The sequence below is a fragment of the Erythrolamprus reginae genome, chromosome 7 (assembly GCF_031021105.1).
Source record: "Erythrolamprus reginae isolate rEryReg1 chromosome 7, rEryReg1.hap1, whole genome shotgun sequence".
Taxonomy (NCBI): domain Eukaryota; kingdom Metazoa; phylum Chordata; class Lepidosauria; order Squamata; family Dipsadidae; genus Erythrolamprus; species Erythrolamprus reginae.
Window position 1 is genome coordinate 68,633,946 of NC_091956.1, and position 15,820 is coordinate 68,649,765.

The 15,820-nt window shown below is 37.5% G+C and overlaps 1 protein-coding gene across 5 annotated transcripts in view; it reads right to left on the minus strand.

Annotated features, from left to right (window-relative positions):
- Positions 1-15,820, minus strand: part of INPP4B (inositol polyphosphate-4-phosphatase type II B) — a 270,218-nt gene that overhangs the window by 79,920 nt on the left and 174,478 nt on the right. For all 5 annotated transcript variants that reach the window (XM_070757759.1, XM_070757756.1, XM_070757758.1 and 2 more), the window contains one exon: positions 3,820-3,952. In XM_070757759.1, the coding sequence (XP_070613860.1) occupies positions 3,820-3,952 (133 nt within the window). The remainder of the gene's footprint in view (positions 1-3,819; positions 3,953-15,820) is intronic.

Here is a 15,820-nt window from a genome sequence, read left to right on the forward strand (position 1 = left end):
AGAGACTCCGCCGAACTGTGGATGAGTGCCTCTGGAATAACCCCAAGCGCCGTCTGGAAACCCTCTGGATCCATTCCCCTGGGGCCTGCCAAATGACATTGTTTAGTTGACGGGACCCGGAGAAGGCCCACTCTGTGGGACCTGATCGGTCGCTGGGATTCGTGCGGCAGAAGGCGGTCCCGGAGATATTCTGGTCCGATGCCATGAAGGGCTTTATAGGTCATAACCAACACTTTGAATTGTGAACGGAAATTGATCGGCAACCAATGCAGACTGCGGAGTGTTGGTGTAACATAGGCATACCTTGGGAAGCCAATGACTACTCACGCAGCTGCATTCTGCACGATCTGAAGTTTCCGAACACTTTTCAAAGGTAGCCCCATGTAGAGAGCATTACAGTAGTCGAATTTCGAGGTGATGAGGGCATGAGTGACTGTGAGCAGTGAGTCCCGGTCCAGATAGGGCCGCAACTGGTGCACCATGCAAACCTGGGCAAACGCCCCCTCGCCACAGCCGGAAGATGTTTCTCTAATGTGAACTGTGGATCGAGGAGGACGCCCAAGTTGCAGACCCTCTCTGAGGGGGTCAAAAATTCCCCCCCCCGGGTGATGTACGGACAGATGGAATTGTCTCTGGGAGGCAGAACCCACAGCCACTCCGTCTTATATAGCCATTTTCCATTATTTTGACAAACTTTCATGTTTCTCAGCAGACAATAGTATCCGTTTTATTTATATGTACCGTACATTAAAGTTTGCAGTTCATGTTCCTTGACAAATGTAACAATCTTGATTTTTGATAATTAATTTAGATGTACATATTATTTACTGATCAAAGTCATACAATCTAATACACTTGTATTAAACAATCAAGGGAATCTTGTACATCTTTGTACTTCCTGTTCACTACTGAATCATTTACAAAGCTGATGCTTTTTATTAATATTTTAAAGTAAGTTTACGAACCAGTATTTCATGATAAGCAATACAGAGTATACTCATTTTGTATTTTATTCTTTTTCATATATGACTAATATTCACAGAATAATATAAAATTAATCTGAAAGTTTTTTACTTGAGACAAAGTATTCTATAATATGTTGTTTCCCCCTAGCTGCTTCAATAAATATGAATAAAATCCTTTTAGTCCCAATTGTGGGAGAAAGATTGACTTCCCCAGTTTATATGAAAAATGCAGAGAAGTCCATATCTGAATAATAACTACTGTATATGTAAATGTTTCATTCTGTTAGAAATAAATTTGTCCTGAGACTTTTATTGCCACTGTAGATGCATTAATGGATTTTCATTAGGAGGATTTTGTTAGTTATTTATAGTAGTTGCAATCCCTGCTTACAATCACAGCATACATCAACGCAATCACAGAAACATCAGTAGAGGCACTTTGAAATAATTCATTATCACGTATTCAAATATATAACATTTCTTTGAAAGAAAAATAAACTTTGCACATCCCAAACCAGAATATTCATCAGTCAAGCTCATAATCAAAGGGGAAATGTCACTGCAATTCGTAATAGTAAAAAAAGCACTCTGCCAGTTGAGAACCATTCAACTGATTGATTTGAATTTATTAGCTGCTAAAGTCCAAGGGACCCTGGATCTAAAGATGGGGTATCACAAATAAGAACTGCTGAAATGAGTCTATTATTCACAAAAGTCTAAGAGTGTTTACAAGTATAATTTCATCAAGGCAGTAATAATAATAATAATGAGGAGGAGGAGGAAATTTGCTCTCACAGTGGTGGCACTTAGTGACTAGACCAATATTTAGTATATTCCACTGCTAGTTGGCATTTATAGCCAAAGAAACATGCAAACAATTGTAGCCTTCTGTTAAAATGAAACCTTCTGTGAACATTATGTACTAGTTGGGAGCAAATATATATTTTAAATCCACTCATAAATTAGTTTGGTTAACAAATAAGATATAAACAAGCTTAACATAGTTTCTTCCCTTGCACATCGGCTGATCTAGGTTTGTCTATTTGTAGTCTTCTGTTCTTTAAATTATTGATCATGCTAATTTCAGTTGGAATCTCTGTATGCTAATGATGTCAATAATTAGGCAACCAGAATAACAGAATAACGTAGTGGGAAGGGACCTTAATTCTGTCCCAGCACCGAGCACCAAATAATTACGCAACACGTTGTCTTAGGTGACATCTGTGGAAAAAAAACCAGGCGCTCAAGCATGAATGATTTATCTATCTATCTATCTATCTATCTATCTATCTATCTATCTATCTATCTATCTATCTATCTATCTATCTATCTAGTTACTTACTTACTTACTTACTTACTTACTTACTTACTTACTTACTTACTTACTTACTTACTTACTTACTTACTTACTTACTTACTTATTTAAAAAATTAGAGGGAATATTTCCCACAATATGAAAAAGCTAACAGACAATAAAGGAAGACAGGGTGAAATGGTGGAAAGATGATTTCTTTGGCAAATATGAAGTTTTAATGCGTCTCAGGGCTGTCTTTTTCAAGAGTTTTATGGAGGAAAACAGGAGATTTTTCTTTCCCTGGCTCCTATAAGCCAGAAATCTTGGACATAATAGTCGGGGACAAACCAAACAACTATTCAGATGCTTTAATGTGTTCCAGACTTTTTTCATTATAGAATGCATTCAATTCATCTTTTCCCGGGGTATCTTTGAGAAGAGTCTAATATAAATATATAAATCTTAAATGATGATACAAAAGAAGTAACTGCTTATAACATGACTGTTCCAAATAAGCAATCATAATTTAGTAGCACCTGCAGATTATGGATACCCGGTTCTTAAAAAAGTTGCTCAATAAAATTGTGTATTATGTGGTCCTATTAGACAGCAGCAATTAATTAGTTATATAATTTTCTGTATAAAGCTAACTGGACCAAAGTACCTGAGGTTTTATTAATAGTATTATGTAGCATAGCATGCCATTAACTTTGCACCTCTGACATTATATCTGTAATCCCTGAGACCTACTGTCTGTTTTACAAACCAGTCTTTCCCTTTTGATATATTGATACTGTCTATCAATATATTTTCTTATGAATCTTACATGTTCTTCACTATTTAAACTGTGAACATGGCTATGAGCAATTATCTTACTATTCTTCAGGCATCCTTTCTTCCATTTAAAAGCCATCCATTGATGTAAATCCTTCATATTCTTCAGGTTATCATTTTCAGTTCATTAGCTTCAATATTACATTATTATATTATTTCATTTCCATCTTTCACTCCTATTCTTGCCATGCCTTTCTCACATTTTAAACCAGCTATTCTTTTTAATAGTAAAAAATCCTTTTAAGAGTTGGAATCCATCTTCCTTCATTAGTACATAGTTTAGAGAGAAAAATATTAAGCTATACTTCTAAAACCTTTCACTGACTACAATCCATGGAATTGGTGGAGGGGGCGTACAGTATTTAAAAAATGAGTTATAAAATATGATATTACAAATAGTAGCTATGATAATTCAGAAGCCTGTCCCTCAAGCCTTCATTCTCTTTTTGTATTTCTGAAATTTAATTATTCTTTCCACTGGTCATTATTTTTTAGAAATTTCAGAAATATTATCCCAATGTTTAATAATAATACTTGTACCTTTATTTTGAAAACAGCATGCAGTTTACTTGGAGGTTGATAACTCCAGGCAATTTCAGTTTATGATACCAATACATAATCTGATAAATGGCCTTCTAACATAAAACGTGATGAACTGGAGTATCTGATTTTACTGTTCCGTTTTATGTTATTTTTCCTTTGCAACAATAAAAATGCATTCCTTACCACTTATATGAGATGCTGATGAAGGCTCTTTTTCATTTTCCTCACTGATGCTGGGAGTGTTTTTTTCAAGCAATCTGTCCACCATTGCAATAATGCAGTTTAAACTCTTCCCAACATTGGCCCACACCCTATCCTGAAAAAAATATCAGTATCATTACTCAGTATTAACAGCTGCATGAAAAAGTATAATTGCTTACTTTATAGTGGCATATTATAGAACAGCAATGAGATAAAACAAAGCATCAAAGAATAGGGTCCTGTATTTAATCAATCGTAAAAGATTGTTGCTGCTATTTTTAAAGCATAATTCTAAAATAAAAATGTTACATAATTTAAGATGGTGCTATGGGATAAAAACAAGCAGAGCTGGGTGTAGAGTTAAATACATCACAATTTAGCATCCTTGTGTTGCAGAGATCCAAGTCTAGTCTCCCTTGAATTCCATTGACTCTTATCTAGCTCCAAACTTTGATCAGATTCTTGTACATAGACTTGAATAAATCTTCCATGCTTCAACCTGATTCTTTGTGTCTTACAGGCTATACCAGTGTTTTTCAACCAGTGTGCCGGGGCACACTAGTGTGCCGTGAGACATGGTCAGGTGTGCCGCGAAGCTCAGAGAGAGAAAGAAAGCAAGAGAGAGAGAGAAAAAGAATGCAAGAGAGAAAGAGAACAAGAGAGAGAGAAAGAAAGCAAGAGAGAAAGAGAAGAGAGAGAAAGAAAGCAAGAGAGAGAGAAAGAGAGAGAGAGAAAGCAAGAGAGAGAGAGAGAAACAGAGGGAGGGAAGGAGAGAGAGAGAAAGACATAGAGGGAGGGAGGGAGGGAGGGAGAGAGAGAGGAAAAAGGAGAGGAAGGAAGGAAGAGAAAGAGGGATGGAGAGAGAGAAAGAAAGAGGGATGGAGAGAGAGGGAGGGAGAGAGAAATAATGCGAAAGGGAGGAAGAGAGAGAGAATTTTTTTGTCCAAACTTTTTTTAACCCCCCCCCCCCCCCGCTCAATGTGCCCCAGGGTTTCATAAATGTAAAAAATGTGCCGCGGCTCAAAAAAGGTTGAAAGTCACTGGGCTATACTACTACATCAATATACAGTAGTACTGCATTAAAGTATTTTGGCATAGATCTTCCTGAGTTCAGTGTTTACAAGTTTAAGTTAAATATATTTATGTAAATTATTCATTATATCTTTATGCAGTTCCAACCATTCATTAAAAAAGTACACTGGAATCATACAAATGAACTATAATTAGACAACTGTAACTTTCCTCAAAATGAAATACATGTGCATAACGGACTTACAGAATTGACCACAAAGCCTTACTCAATACTCAACACTTCTATATGTTTTGTTTATGTGATTACACATAATCACTTATGCACACACACACCAATTGTTCTCTGGGGGGTAATAATTAAAACTATAGAAAGTGATTAGAATTTTACAAGACCAAGAAACATGTTTTTCCCATTTTCAGGTAAGCAAAGAATACCGGTTTTTGCCTGGAAAAGGGATGTGACAGATTTTTAACTACAGAAGAGTTGCATCATTGAGCCGCTCCGAGTCTGTGGAGAGGGGCGGCATACAAATCTAATAAATTATTATTATTATTATTATTATTATTATTATTATTATTATTGATGTAATGGTCAAGGTGTTGAAATCAAGAGACTGTGAGTTCTAGACATGAAAGCTGGCTAGGTGATTTTGGACCCAGCTGATAGGGTTATTGCTATGGGGAAGATAGGTGGCATTAATATTATGTTTGCCGTCTTGGACTGACCAAATAGATATAGATAGAAATTTAGCTTTAGATACACTGTGTAATACATTATAGGTAATCATTATACATATCGGTAGCATTTGAGTGTCCTTTATCTGAAAGAAACATTGTTGCTGAAAGTAGCACTGCAAATAGATTGTTCATCAATATTGTTTCTTGTACAATAGATGAACAGGTTTTGCAGCAAAGATGTAAAAAGGCACATGTAATATTTGTCAGCATAGAGGTCTATGATTAACTAGAATCTGTTCTTTAACCTAAAATAATCTCATTTGAGAACGTTCTGTATGTTCATATATAGAAAACTTAATTTTACAATATTCTCTACCCATTTGTTGCTGAGATAAGGTGAGATATGTTAGAGGCATTTGGCTGGTTCTACAAATGACCAAATTTCTGTTCTATTTACACATCAGGGTACCTATATGATCAACTCTATCCACAAAGAATAAAAAGAACGAAGGTAGCAATTATTTAAAGTCAAACTGTAATATTTCTAAAGGGACACACTGGATGAGCTGTTCAGTTAGGCATAAACAGAAAGCTAATGAATGATAAAAATGTTTTAAAAATGAACAGAAAAAGAAGCATTTGGTGCTGCTGATGACTAGTTTATTGTCTTTGAATGATTATACAATGATGTATTATACATTTGAAATTAATTCTAGCATTAATTAATAGGGTTCAGGAGGGAAGTGTTTTTAACAGGAAAGTGAACACAAGAACAAGGGGACACAATCTGAAGTTAGTTGGGGGAAAGATCAAAGGCAACGTGAGAAAATATTATTTTACTGAAAGAGTAGTAGATCCTTGGAACAAACTTCCAGCAGATGTGGTTTGTTAAATCCACAGTAACCGAATTTAAACATGCCTGGGATAAACATATATCCATTGTAAGATAAAATACAGGAAATAGTATAAGGGCAGACTAGATGGACCATGAGGTCTTTTTCTGCCGTCAGTCTTCTATGTTTCTATGTTTCTATTTCTTCTGGCTGTCTGATTTAGTACCAACAAGTCACCAAGTCATATTCTAAGAATATGTTAAGACAACTCATACCTCACTAACGTTTTTATCAGGGATTAAGGAAAGGTCTTTGAAGAAATATTATTTAAGCTGAAATGTTTTGACTGTACAGAGGATAAAAACCAAAATCAATAAGTCATTTATTTTTCCAGACTATATGATTAAAAATTCAGGTCTATCATTTTTTTTTTGCACATTTGTGGCTGAAATAATGATGATGATCACAGTTATCAAGTAACTTTCAGCAATAAATCGCACAAACATTTACCCAAGTTGCAGTTCATTGAGAATGGACATGTATAATGATAGTAAAACTAAACGTAAACTTGAGATTAATTTGTATTATATTTCATTTCCAAAATGCAACAAGTGAAATATACTTTAAATTTCTCTTAAAGTAAAAAAAAACACACCACAAAGTTTAAATGCTTCAAATCGTAAATATTAATGAAATGTATGGGTCCCTCAAATGTTCTGGGCACAAATTTGAAAGTGATTAGAAAAGATGACACAGCAACATATTGATCTGAAACCAGAACTGTTCCTGTTGAGTATTTTATCAAAGAAATGTAGTAAAGAAATTGTATAGTTGATCATTCATGTAATGCTGCAGTTATTACATGAATGATCAACTAATACAAAAAAAACCCCTATATTTGCACAAAATTGGAAAGCAGGTAAAATCTCTACAAAGGGAGAGATAATCAAGAAAATACTGGAATGTGCAGAAATGAACAGATTAACAATGGCAATCAAATGGAAAGAAAAATCAGAGTGTTATGATGTATAGGAGCGTTTTTATCATTGGATAGAAAATGAATATAAATGAAATGAGATACAGAGTTAAATAAAATGAAAGGGAAATATTTTTATAGAGGATAAATTAAATTTAATTGTAAAAGTAGGATTGTTTATCTATCAAGAAAACAGTGGTATAAGAAGAGATGGACACACTGTGATTGATGAAATATAGTTTGCTGGAAAAAATAAAAATGTTTTATTTTTTAAAAAATGTATTAGTTCTAATCGGAACATAATATTTATTTATTTATTTGTTTGTTTGTTTGTTTGTTTATTTATTAGATTTCTATGCCGCCCTTCTCGAGGTGACTCAGGGCAGCGTACAACATTAATATAACAATATATAAGAAATCTAATATCACTAAAATATGAAAATTTACTAAAAAAAATATTTAAAAGACCCCATGAGCACTCACATACATCCAATCCAATCATATCTCATATTATCCGGAGACAAAATGTTTCTAGAACATTTAAAAAGTGGAATTTCTATCATCCTAAGGCTGTAATAGTGTTATGAAAATTGACCTACCAGATCCTATTTTAAAACAGAGTGCAGCAATATTCAGAGAAGTACTAGATGATAAGAAGAATCAGTGTTTTAAATCCTGCCATCTAAAAGTTATGTCTTTTTTGCAGCCCAAATATGGCGATCCTAATGAACTGTACTTTTGCACAGAACAAAAAAGAATTTTTTGTAGCTCAGAATTGAAATGAGAGGCCCTTGATATTCCCTGGTCTTAGCTGTTTTCTTGCAGATGTTTCTTTACCCAAATTTGTAACTTTATCAATGCTAGTCTGACTATCACTGATATTACCTAATTTGGGAATGAAATGACCGCAAGAAAATAACCAAGCTCAGATAATGACAAGGCCTTCCCAATGTACGCGGGTGTGTCAAAAAGTAATGCCGTTTTATTTATTTCAGGTGAAGTTTTGATAAAAATACCTGAAGTTTTCCCCAGTTTATTATATTACATTATTAGATTATATCATTTATAATATGTCGGAAGAAGACCCCTTCGGAAGCAGGTAACAGTGAGAACAGGTTTATTGAAACGGTCGGCAAAACTCAGCCGCAACTTAATTTGACGAATATTTATACAGGAACTTTGCTGACAGAACAACCAATCATGTAACCGCAATATGCCCGCCCAAACAGGTCTTCCCAACAACAGCCAATGGCTGCAGGGGAGGTTTTACCCAATCAGATCTGCCGAGGATACATAACACTTTACATTCTGAAATATTTTGTTTCTTACTTTTCAGGTTTGTATACTCACAAGGAAAATTCAAAATGACTACCCCCTTAGAGTTGTGTCGACAACAAAGAGCAGTGATTGAATTCCTTGTTGCTGAGGGGGAAATTCCTGTGAACATTCACAGACCATTACAAAATGTGCTTGAGGACAATACTTAGCAATGTATGCAGGTGGGTCCATTGTCTGAATGATGAAAAGGTTATTCCAGTGATGGCGAAGTGAAAACTGCAGTGAGGAAATGGCTCAAAGAACAGTCAACAAAATTTTAGGAGGTAGGGATACATGCTCTCATTAGAAAGTGGAACATTGCTATTGAGAGAAACAATAACTATGTTGAGAAGTAGGGATGTGATCCACAGAGGACCAGCTTCATTTTGATGTATGCTACATGTTCCTGTGTTGGTAGTTATACCTGTCCTAAATAAAATGGTATTGCTTTTTGACTCACCTTTGTATGAATGTTCAGAGAACAGTATATCAATTTTCTTATCAGTCCCGTTGAATACTATACTAATTTGCTTCACAGTTAAATTTAAAGTGCTGGTACCTTATTAACCCTGAAAAGTTTGCTATGGAAAAGTTTGCTTGAAATATTGCCTATATTCAATTGAACCCTTTCAGTACACTGATACAAACAAACTTATTTTTAATGGATTATATTTCTGGCATTCCCTTTCTCAAGAAATGTATTCTGATTCCTCTTTACTTTAATTTCAACCTGTTTTTAAGATACAATGATGGTCTAAATTAATATTAATGTTGATTTAACTTCTTAAAATGTTATATTATTGGGTTTGGGCTGGTTTTTGCTTTTGTCTGCTTTACACAATCTTGCAAACATTTGGTTTTGAAATTTAAAATTTTACATTTTTAACAGATAGTGATATTAATACAGTAGTACCTCTAGATACGAGCTGCTCCACATGTGAGTATTCCAAGTTACGAGCCGCGACGCGAGCGAAATTTCTGTTCAACACCCGAGCTCAAATTCAGGATACGAGCCGAGCTTCCACTAGGTGGCGCAATAATCTCCTTGCTTCCGGTTATCTCGGCACGAAAAACAAAGTCTAAAGGCATTCGTTTGAGATACGAGTTGATCGACTTACGAGCTCGGGTCTGGAATGAATTAAACTCGTATGTCGAGGTACCACTGTATTTATTATATTTGTTTATGTTTACATAAAATAAAGTAAAATATGTGTTATCAAGACACAAACTGCAACTACTGTACTGTATTTGAAGGATGGAAAATCGTATCTACACTATATGAATGAACATTAAAACATATCTCTTTCTTCAACAGCAATCCATACAAAATCATGTATTTCCTCCCAATACAATCTGTATCTTCAAATGTAGACATTATCATATATAATAGCTCTTTTTAAAGTATTGTTTTAATGCATCCAATATATAAACATATATTAAATACTTAGATACCTTTTGCAGAATAAAAGACAAGGTCTATTGGGTTACAGAGAAGTAAACCTTTGCCTTTGGGTATATAACAGGCAGAGTGGAGGAGGACAGTTTTATATTAGCGCCAGTAATATATGACAAGATCTGAATTATTCTCAGTGAAGTGCTTCTGATAAATGCTAATTTCTTCACATTCCAAGGAATTGCTTCTCTGTACACTATCTTATTCATTCCCATTGGTGAACTAAATATTCTGCTTTTCATCTGAAATGCATTAAATGTATTAAAAAGATAGGGCACACAGAAAATGTATTTAGGAATGTTACTTAATTATTGTGCTTTAAATCTTCAAAATACAACTTCTGCAAATCAAATGCATCCTTTTCCAAAATACAAACATGTACGGAATAAATTGGTTTTTAAAATACTCTTTTCTCCTTTCAACTGTGGTCATAATGAGCTTTAGGTTTTGACTACTGTTCAAATAGTCCTTTACAACAAAACCATATTACCTAGACAGAAATAAACAACTGTGATTTCTAAACAGCTTGCTACCCACCAAAGTTTTGCAGTATATATAATGTGGTGGTGGTGGGGAATGTTTTAGAACAACTGGCAAGAAAAAATTGGGACCAACCATTCTGAGACTATGACGATAAGTTTTAAAATATTAGCATTGTTTGGTATAGCCCATGGATGCTATTAGCAATTATATTTTACTCAGCAGCTCAATATAGAATACAGTGATACCTTGTCTTACAAACTTAATTGGTTCCGAGACGAGGTTCTTAAGGTGAAAAGTTTGTAAGACAAAACAATGTTTCCCATAGGAATCAATGGAAAAGCGATTTATGCGTGCAAGCCCAAAATTCACCCCTTTTGCCAGCCAAAGTGCCCGTTTTTGTGCTGCTGGGATTCCCCTGAGGCTCCCCTCCATGGGAAACCCCACCTCCAGATTTCTGTGTTTTTGCAATGCTGCAGGGGAATTCCAGCAGGAGAATCCCAGCATCACAAAAATGAGCGCTTTGCTGGCAACGGAAGTCCGGAGGTGGGGTTTCCCAGCGAAGGGAGCATCAGTGAAAACATCGCAAAAACACCGAAGTCCTCGAAACCCCACCTCCAGACCTCTGTGTTTTTGCGATGCTGCAATTTCATTGAGGCTCCCCTTGCTGGGAAACCCCACCTCTGGACTTCCTTTGCCAGCGAAGCGCCCGTTTTTGCACTGCTGTGATTGCCCTGCTGGGATTCCCCTGCAGCATCACAAAAACATGGAAATCCGGAGGTGGGGTTTCCCATGGAGGGGAGCCTCAGGGAAATCCCAGCAGCACAAAAACGGGTGCTTCGCTGGCAACGGAAGTCTGGAGGTGGGGCATCCCAGCGGCGGCGGTGGGTTTGTAAGGTGAAAATAGTTTGTAAGAAGAGGCAAAAAACCCTTAAACCCCGGGTTTGTATCTCGAAAAGTCTGTATGACAAGGCGGTTTTAAGACGAGGTATCACTGTATATCTTAACCAGCTGTCAATATTTTAATTGCTTTTGTAGTAGAAAGATTACATTTAATATGAATACAGTACTTGGAATACCTCTGTCAGGCAAATTCCTTATGTCAATTTTCTTAATAATACTGAGTTAGTTTACTGAAGACTGGATTAGCTTTCCCCAGGGAGGAAAAAAATAACAATTTGATATACCGGAAGATTGGACATTTAAATTTTCTGGTTTATTTTTATGTTGTTATATATTTACTGTTTTTATCGTAATACTGAATATCATTCAGAAACTTTGATGTAAATGAATATCTTTTACAACTTAAACAAGAAAATTAAACAAATGTAGAAAAATGATATTATACTGATAAAATAATAATGGGTATCCTTCTGGCTATTGCTGCCATAAATTGCCACAGCAGATGGATTTCTAATCTGATCCAGGAAGGCAAACAGAATGAAAACCGAGATTAAGTTTATTCTGTCTATGGAAGGAAAATGAAGACAAACACACAAACATACACACACACAAACCCCTACAACTAGATTTCAAACCACCAAGTCCCCTTGCTGCTTATGAGCAAAAATATGAAAGCATTTTTTTTCTTTTATGCTATTTTTGCATTTACATAACTGTTCCTCTAAAACACAGATTATTTAATCGCAGAACATTTTAATTCACTTGGTATACAGTTCTTTGCTGGCTGTGGTGGATAAAATGCTGGACATGGATTGGGAAACCTATATTCAAGTGTCCATTCAAGCACTGAGTGAGGTATCATCAGTATGCAGATGATACCCAGCTTTACATCTCCACCCCTTGTCCAGTCAGCGGAGTGGCTGTGGGTTTTGCCTCCCAAGGACAATTCCATCTGTCCATCCATCACCCTGGGGGGGGGGGGAGTCACTAACCCCCTCAGAGAGGGTTCGCAACTTGGGCATCCTCCTCGATCCACAGCTCACATTAGAGAAACATCTTTCAGCTGTGGCGAGGGGGGCGTTTGCCCAGGTTCGCCTGGTGCACCAGTTGCGGCCCTATTTAGACCGGGAGTCACTGCTCACAGTCACTCATGCCCTCATCACCTCGAGGCTCGCCTACTGTAATGCTCTCTACATGGGGCTACCTTTGAAAAGTGTTCGGAAACTTCAGATCGTGCAGAATGCAGCTGTGAGAGCTATCATGGGCTTTCCTAAATATGCCCATGTCACATCAACACTTCGCAGTCTGCATTGGTTGCCAATCAGTTTCCGGTCACAATTCAAAGTGTTGGTTATGACCTATAAAGCCCTTCATGGCACTGGACCAGAATATCTCCGGGACCGCCTTCTGCCGCACGAATCCCAGCGACCAGTTAGGTCCCACAGAGTGGGCCTTCTCCGGGTCCCGTCAACTAAACAATGTTGTTTGGCGGGACCCAGGGGAAGAGCCTTCTCTGTGGCGACCCCGACCCTTTGGAACCAACTCCCCCCAGATATCAGAGTTGCCCCCACCCTCCTTGCCTTTCGTAAGCTCCTTAAAACCCACCTCTGTCGTCAGGCATTGGGGAATTGACATGTTCCCTCCCCCTAGGCTTATAGAATTTATGCATGGTACGCTAGTATGTATGATTGGTTTTAATTTGTGGTGTTTTTTAAATTAACTTAAATATTAGATTTGTTTTACATTGTATTGTTATTGCTGTGAGTCGCCCCGAGTCTGCGGAGAGGGGCGGCATACAAATCTGATTAAACTTAAACTTAAACTTAAACTGAGTTGCTCTGTTGTGTGAAGCAGGCTGGGTGCAAGAACTGAGGCGAGGAGACTGAGGTAATGGTTAACACATGAACGTTTATTAGCTGTATAGCTGGCTAGCTAAGAAAGAAGCCGACCCCGCCCATTTGACAGCCGCTATTTATAGCCAGCTATCAAACAGGACAGCCAAACACAGAATCTTCCATTCCGCATCCTAGAATGGCCAGAGGAAATACCAAAACACAACATGAGTCATCCAGGAATAGTGGACTAACCCACCCCCCAAACCCAAAGGACTGTTGCTAGGGGAATAAAATTAGAGGATACAGTAGTCCCTCGCTATACTGCGCTTCACCTACTGCGGCTTCACTTCATCGCGGGTTTCTGAGGAAGTCGATCGGCAGATTTAAACAGCCCGCCAAACTCGATCGGCAGGTTTAAAAAAATAAATATATATATCTAAAATTGTAAATACTGTATTTAAATACTGTATCTAAAATAAATACTGTGTGGGAAGGGTTTATAAACACTTAAAACAATGAAAACTTACCAAACAATTACAATATAAATACTTAAATAAGTACTATCAGTCGATAAATTCCCCCTCGCGGACTACTGTACTTGTTTCAAGATTACAGAGGGCAAATGTGAAATCATGTATTACAGATAATCCTTATTTAGTGCTTGGTGCAGCGACTATGATCCACAGCTCCTCGATCCACAGCTGACATTGGAACATCATCTTTCGGCTGTGGCGAGGAGGGCGTTTGCCCAGGTTCGCCTGGTGCACCAGTTGCGGCCCTATTTGGACAGGGAGTCACTGCTCACAGTCGCTCATGCCCTCATCACCTCGAGGTTCGATTACTGCAACGCTCTCTACATAGGGCTACCTCTGAAAAGTGTTCGGAAACTTCAGATCGTGCAGAACGCAGCTGCGAGAGCCATTGTGGGGCTTCCAAGATTTGCCCACGTTTCTGCAACACTCTGTGGCTTGCATTGGCTGCCGATCAGTTTTGGGTCACAATTCAAAGTGTTGGTTATGACCTTTAAAGCCCTACATGGCAATGGACCAGATTACCTCCGGAACCGCCTGGTACCGCACGAATCCCAGCGACTGATAAGGTCCCACAGAGTTGGCCTTCTCCGGGTCCCGTTGACTAAACAATGTCATTTGGCGGGCCCCAGGGGAAGAGCCTTCTCTGTGGCGGCCCTGGCCTTCTGGAACCAACTCCCCCCGGAGATTAGAACTGCCCCCACCCTCCCCGTCTTTCGTAAACCACTCAAGACTCATTTATACCGCCAGGCATGGGGGAGTTGAGTTAGCTCTTCCCCCTAGGCCATTACAAGTTATGCATGGTATGTTTGTGTATATGTTTGGTTTTATAATAGAGGTTTGTAGTTGTTTTTATTATTGGATTGTACATGTTGTGTTTATTGTTGTTGTTAGCCGCCCCGAGTCTACGGAGAGGGGCAGCATACAAATCCAATAAATTATTATTATTAAATTAATTATTAAAAATACTATATAACAATCTTGTGACCAATGTTTGCATTTATGGGTGTCTAATGTCCCACAGTCATATTACTGGCATTTAATGTCCCACAATCGTATTATTGCCAGTTTGCAACTGGTTTGCAACAAGCAGACTGAAGAGAAGACAGTAATAAAATGCCTAAATTATGGTCACATGATTTTACACAAGGCTTGGGAATTAAGTTGCTGGTCCCAATTATTGTTGCTATGTGATGACTATCTCAGTGGTAAATCCAAAAAATTTTTAGTACCAGTTCTGGGGTGTGGATCAGTAGGCATGGTGTGGTGTGGCTTGGTGGGCATGACAGGAAAAGGATATTGCAAAATCTCTATTCCCACCCCACTCTAGGGGAAGGGTACTGCAAAATACCCATTCCCACCCTACTCTAGGGTCAGCCAGAGGTGACATTGGCTGGTTCTCTGAACTATTCAAAATTTCCACTACTGAATCTACAGAACCTGTCAGAACATAGAAACATAGAAACATGAAAGACTGACGGCAGAAAAAGACCTCATGGTCCATCTAGTCTGCCCTTATACTATTTTATGTATTTTATCTTACAATGGATATATGTTTATCCCAGGCATGTTTAAATTCAGTTACTGTGGATTTACCAACCACATCTGCTGGAAGTTTGTTCCAAGGATCTACTACTATTTCAGTGAAATAATATTTCCTCATGTTGCTTTTGATCTTTCCCCCAACTAACTTCAGATTGTGTCCCCTTGTTCTTGTGTTCACTTTCCTATTAAAAACACTTCCCTCCTGAACCTTATTTAACCCTTTAACATATTTAAAAGTTTCGATCATGTCCCCCCTTTTCCTTCTGTCCTCCAGACTATACAGATTGAGTTCATTAATTCTTTCCTGATACGTTTTATGCTTAAGACCTTCCACCATTTTTGTAGCCCGTCTTTGGACCCGTTCAATTTTGTCAATATCTTTTTGTAGGTGAGGTCTCCAG